The 19,935-nt window shown below is 33.1% G+C and overlaps 1 protein-coding gene across 1 annotated transcript in view; it reads right to left on the bottom strand.

Moving 5' to 3' along the window:
• The window catches only part of DACH1 (dachshund family transcription factor 1), a 393,489-nt gene that overhangs the window by 110,477 nt on the left and 263,077 nt on the right, over window positions 1-19,935 (bottom strand). Inside the window, exon 4 of the mRNA XM_016216439.2 lies at window positions 5,988-6,160. Within this exon, the coding sequence (XP_016071925.2) occupies window positions 5,988-6,160 (173 nt within the window). The remainder of the gene's footprint in view (window positions 1-5,987; window positions 6,161-19,935) is intronic.

The raw sequence follows: 19,935 nt of genomic DNA, 5'->3' as shown, positions 1-19,935 counted from the left end.
TAACTAACAGATAGGGCATTTTCTGTCACCACACTCCAGGAAGGGAGATTACAGGGAGGAAAGCAAGGGAAAAAAGTTCTGACTTGGCCAGCACTGCCATTCAACGGCATCACACTGTGCACTGCTAATGCTTAAAGCCAACTTTTTGTCTAGTTAAGGCACTGTGCATATTCTCAGAGGCCACCACCTGATGAATCTAATTTATGTCTAAGTTCCTCTGCCCCCTGAGTTTTCTGCATAGTCGTAACTGGGAGCTTAACTCAAGTGGATTTGGGGGCATGACTATTTAAGGATGGTGTTGTATGCTTCCATCAGAAGCAGATAATGTCTGTTTAATTGCATTTTATGGTGCCAGCCACAATTGATGATCATGGGCTAGACTCACCACTTCATTAGGACTGGCAATTTGGTTATATTCTTAATATACCATTCCTTACTCATTTATTTGCTGGAAGATTTATATGAACAGAAATTTTCCTAGAAAATTATTTGGTTAGCCTGAAGTACAGTTTATATGAATCCACCCCTTTATTTAAACCTTTATTTGTCCTTTAAAAGAATCAATTCACTAGAATTCTCTCAAGGTGAACACTGAGTTTATTTTTTTAGTGTTACAAACTCATGAATTTAAATATATGAAATCTGTTTGAATACAGTGATGTATGGCATCCTTAGTAGTGGCTGTGTTTTAATGCTTTCTTTTCCTTGCTAGTGTCCTTTTTTCATATTTAATATCAATACTCAAGTATACTTAACTGTTTTTCTAAATACAAGTAAAATTATATGAAATCTATTTTCATGAAAGAAACATTTATGTCTAAAAGTAATGCATACATCTAGAGTTATTTATGGTTTCCCCCAAATAAACTCTTCTGTACCTAAGGAAAAACATGAGGCATATGACATTGCTTTAATATTTTAATCTACTTTGAAAATCAGGTCACTCTGGGTCTAGTTTTTATAATCATTAAATATTTTAAACTTCATGCACATAAAGTCTTATTTACTATATTAGAAAATAAAAAATGTATTCTTTGCATTTTTTACTGTTTTTTGTTCAAGGTCTAAATCTTTAAATGAGAATGTCATAAAGTATTTCTGTTTCTCAGCAAAGTAATAAGTTTAAGTCACATTCCCTATTCTTAGAAAACCCTGTAATGTGGCATAAAAATATGTTTATTTAATAATGTAGAATAATTTGAATGTTGCTAAATTTCTCAAAAAACAATTCTACATTATCCCTGAAGAAAAATGAAATCTGAAAAAAATGTATTTACAAATCTGCTTTGTATATTACTGCACTGCAAAACACCCCAAAAGCTAAATGTAATACTTCTGTTAGGTGAAAAGGGCTAGACCAGAAAATGGGAAGGAAGGAAAGAACGAGAGAGAGAAAAAGGTCTTATTATACAATGGTGACTATATTTTAAAAGCTTGACATTGATTCTTTATAAGATTCTAGAACTTCATTTAAACAGGTGGTTGTAAATATTTAGGGAGAAAGTATAACTAGTAATGAGCTGGAGTTAATATCAGTGTAATGATTTTATAAGTATTAATTTAATCATTAAGACAACCTGTTGATGTGGTAATGTTATTAAACCCATTATACAGAAAAGAAAAGAAAACAAAAACAAAGATATTAAATAGCTTGTTTAAGGTCAAATGATTAGAAGGTAGTACAGCAGGGATATAACCCAAGAAATCTTCCTCCAGAATTCATGTTTTAAACCCCTAAAATATACTGCCTTTCTTTTTTTCCTTTTTTTTCCAGCAAGAACCTTTTTTTGAAGTCCTTATGATATCATTGTGAATTTACTAAATAAAAAGTGAGAAAAATATTGATTCATTCAAGGGGATTTGGGGTTATTTGATGAATTATACCCAATGAGAATCAATTAGTAGAACATTTCAGCCTATTAGGAATTCTCTAATGACAAGAAGAATTGATCTCTTGATTTATACTGTTTATTTTCCTCAGTGATTTAAGGCAATGCAACTAATACATCCTTTTACAATTTGGAAATGATACAAAGACAGTGAAAGTAGATAATATGATAATTTAGAGTGTTAATATTTAAAAGTATCTAAATAACCTAAATCAATGGGCTGGAAAATAAGCAATATGGATAAAAGCAAAGTCTTAATACAAGTAAAAGATGAAGTATTGGCTTAGAATTTCATGTCAAAAAGGCAGGAAATTTATTGAGCCACAAATTCAACAAGCAAAACAGATTTATGAATTATGATATTGTCCAAATTGAGGTTTATGTTAGTACTGGAATCCCTTTACTAGCAGATTCACTTCTAGAATTTTTATAATATATGGCAAGGATTGGGGAGCAAGAGGGTAACTTTTTTTTTTTTTAATGGTCAAGCAAAAAGCTTGATGAGAAATGGTCAGAAAAATTAGAATATTTGGTCTGGAGGGAAGAAACACTATAGATGACCTGTATAGTTAGATGACTAGAACACAGAAGAATTAATAAACATTTTTCTTCCAAGAGAAAATAATAAAGTTAAGGTAGAAACTGTGGAGATAAAAATTTTAATTTGATTAAGAAATGCTTCCCTCACTCTTAAATTTGCTAAATCTATAATAAGTGTTCTACAAAGGTTCAGATATATAAAATGGATAAGGAGGGTGCAGGAATTATTTGTTCTCCATGGGGGAAGCTTGATTATGCAACATTTAATATCCCAAGTCTATGTCTCTTCATGTTCTATGAATGTTAAGCAGTAAAGACATATGAGTCTCACTGATACATAATAGACTAATACAAAGCTTATAATAATTTAATATATTCTTACCGATGGCTATTAGCTATTTAAATTAGAATTATTATTTCCTAAACAGTATATGCTCAATTCCTCCTCAGAATTATTTCACTAAAATATTTCCCACAGTCCAAGACAATCAGCCAGAGAAAGTCTAAATTGAATACCTTGGTAAACTCCATCAGGAAGGTTTACATCGAAAGCAAGTAACAATGCTATAGGGGTACTGTCTTCAACTATATAATTTTCTTTTGCTCAATGCTTTTCATTTCTTTTTTTTTTTTTTCAGTGCCAAATCCTATAGCTCGATTGTGTTTCAAAACTGAGTTTAAGCTGCTACAACCTAAGACTCAACATGAGTTTGGGTTCATCAGAGCCCTAATGCAAGGATGAGCAATTTTTTTCCTGTAAGGAGCCAACTAGTAAATGTTTTATTAAACTCTGCTTTTGTACATGAAAGAAGCCATAAAAATTATGCAAATTAAAGAGCATGGCTAAGTTCCCCCCAAAATGAATTATGGACACTAAAATTTAAATTTTATATAATTTTCATGTGTCATCAAAGATCATTCTTCTTTTCATTTTTTACCCAATCACTTAAAAACTTAATATTATTCTTAACTCAAGGTCCATAAAAAAGTTGACAGCAGGGTAGGTTTCACCCAAGGATGGCAGCTTCTGAACTCTGCTCCATAGCTTGCACTGGTATGTCCATTTTTATAAATAGATTTATGAAAAAAAATCACTGGAGCTTCTGTACTTCATAGAAACAGGTAACAAGGAATATTGCAAAATATGTAACTCTGAGAGCTATGTTTTTGCTTCTCTCTTGTCTTACAAATTCTAATTGGCATTCTTATTTAGTTGAGTTTTAATTTTAATTCTTGTCATTACTCGAAAAATATAAATGGTACATTCCACCTTCAAGCTTATATTTTCCTTTCACATGCTATTTCTCTTATTGTTTTTGAATTCCTTCAGATGGGGGTAAGTCTTTTAATCAGCCTTCATATTTCAAATCTCTTCAGGCAAACAAATTTGCAGGTGCCATTCTAATTACCCACTTGGGTTCCATACTATTTAATGTAACATAGGAGTCAACCATTTTCTTTGGAGAAAATAAGAACTTCCTTCAAATTAAGTTTAACTAACATATATTATGTGAGTTTATTAAATACTACTAGTGTTATAAAGCTTACAATATATATATATATATTTAGGTAGGTTGATTTATTAACTTGTGTTCCCTAACTGGAATTCCGGAGAGAATCTATTCATCACCCTTATTCTCTGAAGCCATACTATCAATTGCTTTCAGGTTTAAAAAATATTAGAAATATTTACCAGAAAATGTTAGAATTGTCTCATGCATTTCTTGAAACATGTTTTCTTTTATAATCTTTACCTGTCACCATGAAATTTGAAATTATATAGACAACGACCAGCCTCAAAAGAAAAGTACAAACAGGCCTCTCAGAATTTCCACAGTAGCAACTGAGCTTCACTTTCATGTTAGCAATTTTAACTATCAGGTTTACTTTCTCTGATCATTCTCAGTTACAGCCATTGTTTCCTATTTAGCTACTATCAACATTTACACCACCACCACATTCAAAAGTCCAGAATTCCCTTTAATCTATCTGTAGTTAAGTTACTGAAAATATCTGTCCCAAGAGACTAGAAAGTAGGCTATCACCATAACTTAGGAGGTTTTGGCACACCCTTAAAAACACACTTTCTGCATATTTCTTACCTTTTTCCCTCTCTCTCTCCTCCCCATCCCTAACCTTATCTTAAGAAATAGCAAGAATGCTGATTTTCTAATAATCAAGATTGTTTCCTAAAGACACCTTCCAGAGGAAATCCAAATGCTTCCTTCAAAGATTTTTAAAGGAAGCTTCACTACTGACGTATTCTATTAACATTAGATACAGCACAAATTATTTTTAAAATATATGGGACATATTCTTTAATTTATTTTTTTATTAAATTTAGTGGAGTGATATTTGTTGATAAGATTACTCATGTTTCAAGTGTACAATTCTACGATATATCATCTGTATATTGTATTGTGTGTTTACCACCCAAAGTTAATCTCCTTCTGTCTAAAGGACATCTTGGTTGTTACCAAGTATTGGTATTTATGAAAAAGCTGCTACAAATATCCATATGCTAGTTTTTGTGTAGAGGTATGTTTTCTATTCATTTGGAAAAATACCAAAAGCTGATAAATATCATGCAATCATATACTAAGAGTATATTTAGTTTTGTAAGAAACCACAAAACTGTCTTCCAAAAGGGCTGTACCATTTTGCATTCACACCAGCAATAAATTGGAATTGTAGCAGAGATTTTTATGTAAGACATGCTGTAGAGGCTCCCCAAATTCCAGTGCACTATATTCAGGAAAAAAGAGGTAATGATTGTCAAATAAGAATACAGCATGAGGTATCTTTTACTTAGTTTACAAATCAATATTTTCTGACAATGCATTTGAAGTACTTTGACTAATATACACATTATAAAACAATATAAATGAAAACACACACATTTAAGGATAAACAATAAAGATTAAACATATATTTTTAAAAATATACACATACCTCCCCAGAGAGAGAAAGATTTTGTGTATATACATACATATATAATGTTTATATAACAATGTTATCTTCCACTTACAGTGTACTTTTAAATTTATTAAGAAAGCTTTAATTTTCACTATTTTGTTTAGTTTTTATACCACACTGTTCTATCCATTTTTTAGGTATAGTATACAATCAGAAAGTTTGAGTTACATGCCCAAGGCAACTCAGCTAGTAAGTGGCAGAAGCATGACTTAACATTTCTGGTCTGAAAACAAATCAGATACTTCCCACACCTTAAGATTCATAACACCATGTGCACGTACACACACATGCATGCACACACACACAACCATACACATAAGCACACACAACATTTTAAACCTGTCATTTAACTTCCTATGTTTCTCTCCCAATAGATCCAACAGAGAACCTGAAATAGGCCTAGCCTGCCAAGTATTGTACCCCTGCTTCGAATTCCTACAAGTGATTTTTTTGGTAATCTATTGACTATCATTTAACTTTCTGGATTTAGAATTACTTGTGGAATAAGAAAAATACATTGAGAGATGGTAGCTCAAGACAAGGTTTGGTGTAAGCCCAAACAATAGTGTGAGAGAAAATTACCTTAATAACAGATGTCTCCACCCTGGATGGGGGGCTCTGGACTTGTGCTGCTGCGGCCATGTTCGCAATGGTGCTGAGGTGGTTCATCTGGCTCATGGCCATGGTGACAGATGCTGGAGGTAGGCTGACAGGAATTAGAGGGTGGGGCATCATCATAAAAGGAAGTTCCAGTCCTATAAAAAATACACATGTCATCACTGCTCCAGTCGAATAAAACTATGAAGCATGGTATGTCGCATTTATTAAAATGGTTCAAAACATCCATCACTGAAAACTGAGCCATCCCAAGGTGTCCTAATGACAGTCAAACGAGACATATGTGTGGTCTTCGGATGCAACGATGCCCACTCCCACTCAGGGACGTGAGGCCTACAGCTCACAAGCTGGGTGCCACGTTTCATCCCATCACCACTCCCCCTGTGTGTAATGCAAATGCTCATTCTTTGCTGTATTATTCTTCTGATCAGCCCAATTCTTGTTTAAAATACTGGGGTTTCCTTTAACTTATCACAGTTAGTTTTCTAATGAAGCGTGTCTTTATTATGTCTTATAATTAGACTTATGTTTGCTTTGCAACTGCCATTTGGGTGCTCAAGGATGCCGCAGCCCTGAGGGGGGCTGGCTGGGAGCCTGGGTCCCCTGGGCGGGGGTCTCTCCTTACCCCAAGGACATCACTTTTGTTTAGGGGGGGGATGTACATTACTTGGATATAATATTATTCCAAATCTTCTAATGGATAACTTGAAAGAGGTTTTAAAAAGCATATTGCATTTGGAGATGGGCTGATTTCTTGGGAAATAAACTGAAGTAAATTTCCCCTAAACCCTATTCCTTCTTTGTTTTTCTATTTCTTAGATAGGTTCTCAAATTTTTTGAAAAATCACATTTCTACAGCAGTTAGCCTACTTGTGGAGTCTAATCCTGTTTGACTAACCATCTTAATATAGAATGGGCTCTGTTATATACCTAGAGAATGAGTGACTTTGCTGAAATGAAGAACACTGATGGTTACAGAATGCAAAGGTATCCTTGTATTAAACAGCATCCTAGTCACCATTCAGAGTTAAAGGTCCTCACTTAATTCCACAGCAGATCTGAAACATGGAAGCATTAAATGCCCAGCTCCGTTAGACAGTGGAGAGAACACAAAAGATCACTTTACAAAAGAAAATAATGTCAAAGCAATAAATTAAATGTGTGTGAATCAATAAATACATCACTTGTTTTCAGCTACAGAGAAACAAAAGTTTATGACTGTGTTAATATCGGTGCCAAAGTCAAAACAGTACATTCAAGGGCTTGCATTTCAGTATTGGCGGCCATGTCATTTCAATTGTGAAGTCCCCCAATTAAATTATGTTAACACTAATTTATTGCTTAACTGAACCTGTCGAATATATGAACTACCCACTTAAAATTTTTTGTAATATCCTTGTCAGTTTATGAGATTTCCTTTCTTAAAAAAAAGAAACCATATTTTTATATAATATGCTTAGAAACAGCAAAGTTGGTAAAACTCCAATTTAAATGCTTTAGCTCTATTAAAAGCCTCATTGTAAAATCTCTACGACACAGTTTTTAATGAAGAATACTTAGTTACTGCCATGATTTTTTCCCATTTACTTCATGAAGACAGTTAAGGTTCAATATAAATTCAAACTCATTAGCTCAATACTGTCTGGATCTTGGAGTAAATTGTTCAGAAGTGGATAATGAAAACTCAATTCAAATTCTTCAACAATCAAACCAAGCAATTTTATTAAACAATGAAAAAAATCAATTAAAATAGAAATCTCTATTATCTTTATTATTTTATAGAAACCATGACAGCTTTGGGCATAAAAATAAGTTTATAGCTTCATACAAATATGACTCGCATAAAAAAATTATTCTATCTTGCTCCTATAATGTGATATAAATGTTCACTTTCATATTCCCAAATTTATATACCTCATTTCTCTACTGACTTTTTTGACACTTATATCAACGTCCTAGTCAAATGTGCAAAAACTATAAATATATGAAGTTTTCAAAGTATGATGTCAAGAGAATAGTCACTAACAAAATATTTTAACCATCTATACATTATATTGCCTTTATCAAAGTATATGCAAAATTTATCATTACACGTTTACTTTTTATGTTATCAATTAAAACAAGAACTGAGGAATAATCACTGACTATTTGGATATAGAAATAATACTTTGGAATAAATGTTATTTGAATATGATAACTGTATTGGAAAAGTATTATTAATAGATAACTTCCTTTAATGTTATATTTCACTTAAAATATCCAACAAATGCAAGGGTTACATTTTTATAATAAGTTGCTTATTTGATGATAATATATGGAGTAAGGAATAATATCCATATTCATTATTTTAGATTCAGTTTAAGTTCTGTTTATAACTATTATCTAATATATTTTGTGTTTCTGTTTACTTAAACTAATTTCTTCTTTTATTTCAATTCTGATTGCCAGTTAACAAATGGGAAAAGTCATTTTTTCCCCCAAATATATTTCTGTTTCACTTATGTCAATAGAGCGGCCCTATAATTATATTTATTCATATTATCAAGGTGTAAAATATTAAGCTAAATTCTGATTAAATCTTCTGGAAAACAGATTATAGACAAAATACTATCTGTTTTCACATCTATTTTGAGTCACAGGGTATCAAGCCATTGTGTAAGGGTTAATATTAATCATGTATATGTGAATTTCCCATAGCAAGTTTATAACACTAGATTTCATTTTCCCACTACATAAAATGCTCCTAGCCATCTCCACCAATCATCATTTGTTAAACACACATGTTAGTTCATTTGGGTAATAAATAGAGCAAACAATTAAGAAACTAAGTCTGATGAAAAATATACAATATGTAACCAAGTCAGCTGTAAGTGATTTCTGCATTATTTATAACACCCATCTCTTCTATTAGGATGAATAAATAAGAATTAAAAGTAGGCCACTTCAGAACAAGACATGCCCATATTTATTAAATGTATAATTTCAAGTGCTTTGGTTTAAGCCAATATATTTAGTGATATAAGTCATTATATATATACTCTGCCTACATACATACAGACAGACATATATACCTTTAATAGTAAGGTTTAGTATTATGATCACATAAAAAATTGCAAGGGAGAGGAGATTTAATATATGAGAAAAATTTTAATATTTGTTAAGGGAGTAAGAGAAAAAGAGAAAATAACTGATCCATTCCTCCTCTTCAATTCTTGTAGAATCATGCTGTTTCTTTGACAATGGAATAAAAAGATAAAGTTGATGTAGCCCTAGTATCCTCAAAAAACATGTACTATAACAGGGTGTTGAAGCATGTATGAAAAAACTCATGAAATATAATAAAAATATATAATGGTTTTGAGCCAAAATAATTGGCCATAAGCTCATGATAAGATTCAGAGTGTGCATTCCCTCTTTGATTATTTAGGATCTATAATCATATTTTAATGTTGAGAGGAGGGCACTGAAGGGGTGTCCTATATCTAGTCCTACAAACAGATGTGGAGGAGTATTGGAACAGTCTTACCTAGACACCTGCTTACACAGATGTAGGCAGATCTGCACTGCTAAGAGCAGAACACACAGACAGCTTCTATATGATGAAATTAGTGTGACCAGAAGCACCATGAAGGCTAGCTACTAATGCTATGGCATGATTTTAGTGGGGTGATATTAATAAATGTAGAGTCTTGCAGCAACCAGATATGTGTATATATGAATGCAAGAGAGCAAATAATAAGACTGACTACCAATTTGGTCCCTAGCTAAAAACTATTAATTATGCACTTACATAATCTGAAAAAATTTACTCACCCTGTCTAATTACACCGACATCAGGATTGTATCAATAATTACATGTTCAAATATATGGGACTTATATACAAAAAGTGATTGCATATGCTTAGTTTTCCTCTCATGTAGAAGATGTGTACTCCTCAGTACAAGCAAGGTGATCTTAAATTTAGTGCAACTGAAATTCAAAGTTGTAAGGACCATGTATGGGGAATTCTCTCCCCCTTGCACCCCCAGGACCCCAACCTTAAAACATGGTTACAGATTCTGAGAAAGCAAACAACATGATACACTAGTTCTGTCTTTTTATGATTTCAGAGCATTTTCTTTGGCTGGCCCCATCTTATATTCTTATTGTATTTTATGATACATATTTTATGGTGGGCCAGACTTTTTAGAGAGTAAACCCATCACTGCTCTAAGAGTAAGGAGATTATTGAACAGTTGGAACTGATGGGTTACAGATGTAAAATGGTTTTATTTTTCCTCTAATTATTACCTTCAAACATGGTCTGTCAAGGTTCCTTTTTCTGCCTCTTAATAACCTTGAGGATATTTTGAGTATTCTAGTTAACACCCATCTTTGCTTCACCTCCCCCTTCAACACTGCCCAGCACTAGAGCTTAGATACGTGGAAGACAGAGGGGCTTGGTCAGCTCAGTATCTATCTTCTTCCTCCACTCCTTCTCCCCAGCAGCGAGATAAAGGTCTCCTATCCGACTGGTTCCTGCTCAAGCCCTCCCTGTACTGTCACTTCTGTGGCTTTGCTTATTGGCCTTTGATGTGTCTAAACGCTAAGTATCTCCTGCTGAGTAATGTCTGATCCTTTAAGGGAGCCTTCCCAGGGCAACTTCCTAACCGCACAAATCCCCTTAGCTTCCTGATCTTCTAAGCCCCGAAACTGCCATTGTCCCAAGGCCCTTCTCCTGGGGTGGGTCTTACTGTTCTGAGGGTGTCCACTCTCTCTCTCCTGACTCCTTTCCTCAATTCTTTATCTCCCTGCTCAAATATGTACAAAAAACAGATCAGCAGCTCACACCAAAGCAAAAATTCCAATATAAAATGAAGTGGAGGCATTTGTGATCCTTGAGTAGTTCTCTTGAAACTCCCTTCCCTTTACTTGGTGGTGGAAGGACTCTGAAAAAGGGTTCACTAAGCCACAGTCCTCCCTTTAGGTCTCATCTCTTCATTACAATGATTTCTTCAAATTCTCTCTCCCTGTGCTCACCCCCGCCCCGCTTCCAAGTGGAGCAGGAAGATGTTTGTGGTGCACAGTGTGTAGGATAGTAATGCTCCTTCAACTGCTATTAACGAGTACCAATTTTATTTTATTTTTTACTTTCTTTAAAATGAGGACTACCTAGCACCTTTTGTTCTTGTGTGGGACCACAGGAAAAAAGTCTATTTAATATCTTGTTACATAACATATTCAACAGAACCAACAACAAATATGGTTATATGATAAATAAAAGTTTAGTCACCAGTTTTTGTAAATAAACTGAAATAAAGGGAAAGAAATGTGAATACTCAAAAGTTGAAATGTTATTTTACAAATCAACTGAAACTTTAATTAATTGAGACAGAAGTTCGAAGAAAAATATTACCATGAATAAAATAAAGAATGACTAAATGTGGAGGTAATCATTATTGAAAGAAAGATCATTTTACTTTTTTCAAATACAATCTTTAGGTACAAATGGAAAATGAAAAATGTTTTGGGGAAGGATATTAATAGTTTCTCTTTAATAAAAAAAAACTCCCAACTTTGGGTATCAATTATAATCTTAACCCAAATAATTATATTTATTATTGAATTCTAAATATATCTAATGAGGCTTAGATTTCCAAGGAAACCAGTACAACAACATTTTATAACACTTTTCGAAGGAATGCATGTAAAATAATCAAACACAAAATTAAGTATCTGTAAAAAATAAATGCCTTTTAAAGGACCATACATTAAAATAGCAAAAGTACATTTAAATATTGTTATCCTTTAGACGTATGTTGACATGTAACTATTTGTTCAGATTTTCCCACAGGCTGACCCTGATAAAGGAGGCAAATCTCAAAGGGACTAACGGTCACACCACCGCTTAGTGAGTGACACTGATAGACTCTGACGGGCACCTGACATTGTCAAGATTCGTTTGCAATGAAAATGCTGGCGAGGGCTGGCGCGCGCCCCACGCCGCTGGAGGCCACTTAAAGGATGTCAACGGCATCTTCACAATGGAAACAAGACGACCAAGCGAAAGTAAACACTAGGCACAGGTGCTACAGATGTTCAGCTGTTATTTCAGAGGTAGGAGGGAGCGAGCGAGTTATTCTCTCTTAGAGGATTAACTTAACCCTAATAAAAGATGAGAAAGGAAATGTCAGCTGTAATACTAGTACTTTGCATAAATAGGAGAAACAGCCTTCTCATGAGTTACTGTAATGTAATCTTTAAATCTGTTTCTGGATAACCATCTGAGCTCAGTGGATCTATTTTAGGAAATAGAAATCCTGAAATCTTTGGGTTCAACTTCATCAAATTGCTTTATCTTAAAATGAGGAAAAGTTATTTTTAATGGTACAGTTAATTAGGGACACAATTTATTAAGGGCACAAAATATTGCAGTTTAAGTACTCTGTTTTAGTAAAACAAAACAAAAACAAAAACAAAACAACAAAAAACCACACACAAATGTCTCCCAATTGACTTAGGTGATACCAGAGTCTCATTTGGTATTAGGCTATTTCCAGAGTCTAAAATTTATATTTGCACACATGTCATGTTGATTTGGAAGTACTGGGGGAAAACAGAACTGGTTGGCTGTCACGTAACCAATCCTGCTTAGCTTATATTATGACATCAACTCATTTTTTTCTTAGAGAGCAAGAATAGTATTGTCGTGAATTCTAATAAATATGAGTCATTTAGGAAAACTTTTTCCCCGAAATAATTAGATATATTTGTTTAGCTATCTATCATTAACTAAATCACACACTGTGGTACCTGTTAAATATTTGTAATTAGGAATTTAAAACTCTTATCGTACAAGTTTCTTTTCTCACTTTACCTGTGAATGTAAAGATATTTTGATATATTTTATTTTACACATAATGGTAATAATACTTGTGCTATTAGTGTCCCTGGACTCATCAGCACCATAATAATAGGAAATTTCATCACCAAATTTAAATACTTCTATTGCCTCAGGTACTCCACAATATAGTCGAAAGTAAAGTAAGTTAACATGCTGCACATCGTAACATCAAGTTATTGGAAATAAGAACTGCTTATTTTTTAATTTTGCTTGAATATTCTTTACCATGGTTAATAAGTGCAGAACTAGAAAAAATTAAAAACAAATTATAAAATCAGAGCTGAAGTTCAAGTCACTAATGTTGGGTGGAATACATAAAAGAACATTACTAAAAAATAATTATCCTGAGAATCTTTCAAGAATCATGGAAAACCAAAACAGCATTAGGAAACTTAAGATAGACAATGGTTTCCATTGAAAATAGTCTTGATTTTGAACTCATGAAAATTATTAGAAGGAATTATTATACAGAGTGTCCCAAAAATGTATACACACTTTAACAGCTGATAGCTCAATTTTGAAAATGAAATGTATTTTCATAAACATCGCCTTTATACTTATTCAAAGTGTGTGTATACATTTTTGGTGGGACACCCTGTGTACAGAATGCAATACTTTATGTATTTTCTTTATTTCATACCAAATTACGGACAGTTTTGATGCAATTTAAAATAAAAAGGAGGACAATCACTATAAAGATAAAAGGTTAAATGCTTTATGTGGAGAAGAGAGAGATAATTATATCAGAAAACACTTTGCTTTTTGATGCTGCTGTTTTCTTTGGACTCATTAGCACCATGCTCAAAGTGTTAACCAGTTGAAACAGATCCTCAAAACAAAACAAATGCAGACTCAGACTGGGTAAATAGTTGCATAAGACTCAGTATAGGAAAGAAATAGTAGCCAGACTAATTTGTATTGGCTAAATATGGGAGTGTTTTGTTGATACGGACTATAAGATGGTTGCAAACAAGAGCCAAATGTTTCTATTCAGTTGAAATGATGATATTCCAACAGATTTGTTCATTTCCACAGCTAAAGTATAATGCTATTATGGACACTGTAGAAATAACAATACTATAAACATATTTAAGCTTTCCAATCTAAAATATATTCATAAAATCCTTCCAAATAAAGCAATTTGGTATAATGCACCCATGTTAATCTGACTGTATCTTTTAACCTTTCTCATTGCCAATGTCAATAAATTTCTACCTTTTCCCACTTTAACTCATCAAATTATTTTTCCATTAGGCAAACAAATGAACTAGAAATTCTCTTCTCTAAGGATAATGTAATTTCCCTATAGATTTAGAATTACATTAAATAAAATTTCAAGTTAATATACTTTCTACACTGTAGTACAGTAATAAATGTCATGGTGTATAATATTAACAATTTTATGTTCATGTGTAATTGTTGCTCATGGTCAGTTGAAATCAGTTTTAACTTCTACCGGTTTATACATTTTTAGCTTTAAATTATTTATGTTGAAATTGAAAAATCTTCTCACTTGAGCCAAAACTGCTATTGAATTTTCCAAAAAGCATAAAATACTCACATGTAGGATGGCATGCTCATGGGAATTATCTTAGTATTTCTCATGTATGGATCTAGTGTTAAATTATTTTCTTCCTAATTCTTGTTAGCCTCAATGAATGACATCACTAGCTAGCTATATAAGCCAGAAACCTAGGAATCATCTTTATCTCCTCTCTCACTGTGTGACATCAATGTCCAATTCCTTTTCATGCCCCTTTGATTTTATCTATGCAATTTATCTCTACTCTGTTTCTATATCTGCTGCTGTAATCAGGTTCAAGACCCATCATTACTTTTAAGTACAAATCTTACACTGTTACTCTCCTGCTCAGAGGACGTCAATTGTTTCCCACTGCTACTAAGGGAAAGACCCAGCATTTCTTAACATAAGCATCACGTGGCCAGGCTTATGTGTCTTTTGTTCTCATTGCATCCTGAGCATTTAAGAAAGCAGGGCTAACTCTCAGTCAGTTCTTGAATTGAGAGCTGCAAACCCAGACTGAGTCTTACATTCACAGGTGGCAAATTTCAAGGTGGCCATTCAAAAATGATTATCTATAATCTTTGTTCTTGAGCAGCTTATAGTGTGAAAGGAAGATACAAAGACATAGCATATGTACACACAATTTTATCCTTTAGAATAAAAAATAGAGAAGTAGGAGAATAGGAAATGTTTGATATTTTGGAAATAAACTTGGTGGAACTTGTTGATCATTTGGATACAAACAGAAATAACAAGTGAAAGGTGAAGGAAGACATGAGTATTTAGATTTACAATTGGATGAATGGAGACATCATTAATGCAGCCATAATGATGATGACAATATTTAATACATATCATCTAATTTCAATGTGTTGGGCATTATGTTAAGATTTTGTATGTACGATCTCAATAAATCTTTAGAAACTTGGAGGTAGATCCACATTAATGTTATTAAGATTGATTTAACTTGCCTCAGGATTTAGATCTTAGAATTCTGAATCCACAATCCAAGCTTTAAATCACCTGTATGAGGAAGATCAGGTGTAATGATAAATAAAAATCAGTTCAATTTTGGACTTGTTGATTATGAGCTATTCTAGGAATAGTCAAAGATTGACAATATGAAGTTAGAAATATGGGACTGATATTAGGGAGTAAAGCTGATTCTCAGTGAGGAAGATTTGGATGTCTTTGACTTGTGTTATATTAAGCCATCACACTAAAGAGAGTATAAAATGTATAAAGCTATTTCTATTAAAAGAGTATTTCTACTGTAAGCTACAGAGTAAGTCCCAAGTAAGCCAGGATGACTGATTTTTCAAAAAAAAGGTGGCTGAGAAGCTGAGCAGGCATAAGCAAATATTTTTATATGACTCCTACAATAAATTCTTAGCACAAAAGTGTGTCAATGCATTTTTATAATATCCAAGTTTCTTGACTTACTTCGAAGCTATAATATTCTTTTTCATAAGGTAATAAAAATGAACACCCAACAGATCTCCGGCCCTCAATTAATACTGAATGAATGATTGAAGAACATTAGGATTGGATTTGAAAACTTAACAATCCAACTACTATTTAGGTATACAACCTAAACAGAGACAACCACCAAAAATGACACAACTAGGCATAATTTGAAAAGATATTATGTGTATGTACAAGTTGCAATATGATAAGAAATTATAGTACCCAGTAATTACAAGGGCCCCTTAAGAACATTATGGAGAGAGGCAGCTTTAAATTTAGTGACTACATATCACAAAGAACTCAGCACATTTGAAGGGCCATTGAAATAATATTATATTATAGTGGTAGATTACATGCAGATGGCAGGCCTGTTGAAAGCTACTGTTTATTTGAAACCAAATAGTTCTTTCCATAGCTTCTATTTTATGTAGTGAAGACATACAATTCAAAGCACTTTTCATCAGTTTTTCATGGGTAGGCATGGCAGGAGATTTTCAAGGTCAAAATGACCACTAAAATTTCAGTTGCTGGCAATGAAAAAAAAATACTTAGGAAGATTAGCAGTAATATGGATAATTTTATTTCTACATTTTAACTCCAACTTGGGATTTAAATATAAGCACTCATTTTTATCCCAAGAATGAATAGATACAATATGTTTTTTTACATTGGTATGACAATGTGAATTAGAATAAGAAAAATGGTTACAAAGTATGTTTTGAAATGAGAATTGATTTTCTAACAATATCAATACCCTTAGGTCAATATAAAGTAAAATTTAAACATCATTATTCATTTTTTGATTTTAAAAATATCTAGTGTAATTATTATAACCATAATATAGCCAGTGAAAACTGTAAGGGAGAATGCAAGCAATCTAAGATCACACAAGGACTCATTGTCAGAATTAAATGTTAAACACAGGTTTTATGTTCATTGGAAAAACACAGGGTGGTGTTGGATAAATCAGTCATATTCATTATTTTTATTTTCTTCAAAATTTTTTCCAAACATCATTATTAAAAAGATACATGCTTTGTTAAAAAATAAATGATGAAATTGGCATCTTTTGTAAAGTCTCAAATAGTGTTTAAAAACAAGATGTTTTAAGTCATGAACTTATGAAAGTAGCATCTTTCCAAATCATCTTTGTCCATAATAAAGCTATTATATTTTAAATATATTCACTGTAAAAAGAACTCTTACTATTATAAATAATTATCTTCTAGGGAGGAGTCCTTCATTATTGAACAATAACTCTAATTGTAAACAACACTCTCTGTAATAAAAAAATGTATGATCTGCTATTTTCTCTTGTGATCACAAAATCTGTCTTAAATAATTTCAATATCTCCTCCAATGTTAAAATATAACATCATTTTTACTTGTCTGTCTTACTATGCATATTCTTTCACAGCATTTCTCAGAATTGTTAGGACTATTTTCAGCAGTACATAGATGCTCTCATTTAGATGTGCCTGGCCTGACACCTGGGTAAGTACACCTTGTTAAATATTGCTCTTAATTAAAATAATTTATATTAAATAACTATTTAAGACTTAGGTTAGGAAGCTAAAACATGATTTTTCAAAAAAAAAAAAAAAAATCAATACCTCAAGAACTTCCTTTAGTTAAAATGGTCTCTACAGAAACTGTTTTTCCTCTTTGGTAAATTTTCAAAATTTGTTCTATGAGCTTCCTATAAAGAGCTGCTTTTCACAAAGAAACATCTGGTATATGTTTTGCATCTCTCATATGTTTGACTCATATTCACAAAGAGCTATACTTATGTAATGGAGACACCCATAAACAAAAATTTTAAAATGATTTGTTTGTTTTTGTGGGTTTTTTACAGGTCAGGCCAATTTTATATATATATATATAAATAATGTGTGTGTGTGTGTGTGTGTGTGTGTGTGTGCGTGTTTATCTTTATTGATTTTAGGTAGAGGAAGGGAGAGGGAGAGAGAGAGAGAAACATCAGTGATGGGAGAGTTGCCATTGATCGGCTGCCTCCTGCACACACCCAGCTGGGGATCGAGCCCACAACCAGGGCATGTGCCCTGACCGGGAATCCAACCTTATCTCCTGGATCCTAGGTCCATGCTCAACCGCTGAGCCACGTCCGGCCCGGCAAAAATGATTTGTTTTTAACAGCTTAGGCATATATCTACTTTAAAACTAATAAATTAAAAATAGTATTAAGAGTTTATGAACAAGAGGCTTAGTTTTTAAATGTGTCAAGTCTCTGTTGCTTATGAAAATCACTTTAGAAAATCACTCCATTATGTGCATTTACTCAGATTCATATTAATATATGTGTTTAAATTCCGGCTTTGAAAAAGATTTTACATTCTTATTTATCCAAAAGTCAAGTTAATATTGCATATTAAAAATCTTGGGAGAGGAAAGAGGAAGAAACCAGCAGACTATTAAGATTATTATGCAGTTATATCAAATAGAAAATACAGAAATAGGATAGAAAACACAAATAATTTATTAAATGTCAATTTATAATTACATATAGAGAACCAGATGCCAAGAATGTTCCTGTACAGGCTAAAAAGCAAGAGATTATAGGTAAACATTCTATACACAACATACTATTTATTTTTCTGTATATATTTGAATCACAGAATGTTATAGTACAAAATAGATCCAGAAAGCATTTATCCTTTTAACACATAATGAATACCCATTATATGCCAGGCATTGTTGTAAGCACTGGGAATATAACAGTGAAAAAAGCCAACAAAATCTATATCCTCATGGAGTTCATATTCTAGTTGGGAGGTGGGAAAAATAGTGAGCAAATAAATGAGGTGACATGGCATATTGAGATACCAGTCGTAGAAGTAGGAAACAGAGTTTTAGCACATACATATATGTGCACACGTGTGTTGGGGGGTACATTAGGAAGCCTTCCCTGAGAAGATGGCACCATCAAGCACAGTCCTCTCATTTTGCAGCAGAGGAAACAGGTTCAAAATGATTAAATGAAATGCTTGAGGTCACATAACTCTTCAGGAAAAGAGCTGGGCTTGGAACACATTTATTTGTCTGACCCTTGGTCCTAAATTTTTTTCACTGCACAGCAGAGCACAGCCATTTGAGAGAACTGAGCAAGGAGGCAAAGGCAAACTAATGGTGGATTTGGATGACAGCTGGGTAGCTCAATTGACTGGAAGAGAAAGTACGTCTTAGGAAAGGATCAGAAGTCAGAAAGAATTAGGTAGGCCAGAGCCAGCTTATGAAAGCTCTCAGATGTCACAATGATGGGTTTGGTCCTCATCTTCGGGAGGGGAGAGATATGATTAAAGTGATGCATCAGACAGTCAGAAGGAGCTGAAGGAACTCATCATCAGAAATAATCATCCCAAATTCTGTCATCCACCACCTTGACATTGATATGACCAGGGAAGAAATCCTGATCCTCGTATTTCATGCCACTGGAAAATTGATAAAATAGAGAAAAAAATATTGTGTCTCTATCATTAAAGTTTGTTAAAATGATGATTGAAGAACAAATTGGCTTCCAGAGCCAGGCATGATAAAACAATTACGTTGAGTGAGGACATCCTGAATACTCTTCCCTGTATCTGAATCGTGTGGCCTGTAAAATAATCCCTTTTACATATGCACTGAAGATTTTTTTCCCCAATAAAAAAAAGCTATGTGTATCTTGTTTTGAAGCCTTCACATAAGAGATATTATTTACTTTTTCTTGAAAGAAAACAATAGCTTACCAGTGCATATAAGACAACAATGTAGAGTTCTTAATAGAAAAGTGAGAGGGTGCCGGGTAGATGTAGAGCTGATGGGCTCTTTTTAGACAATTCCGGAGTGCCACAATCGGAGAAAGTAAAAAGAAAATATATTCCCCCCAAATTCATGCTTTAATAATAAGGCTTATGAGATATAACATGTTTGGCTTTTCTATGTTATTGAAAAATTAAATCTGGGAATGTCTTTTAATATTGCTAATTCTATTCTGTGCAGAGCGGTTCTATAGCACCTTTAATAACTGTTATCATGC

Source organism: Miniopterus natalensis, chromosome 2 (genome assembly GCF_054644295.1).
Source record: "Miniopterus natalensis isolate mMinNat1 chromosome 2, mMinNat1.hap1, whole genome shotgun sequence".
Taxonomy (NCBI): Eukaryota; Metazoa; Chordata; class Mammalia; order Chiroptera; family Miniopteridae; genus Miniopterus; species Miniopterus natalensis.
The sequence above is the reverse complement of the archived record's forward strand: the minus strand, read 5'-3'. Positions and strand labels throughout refer to the sequence as shown.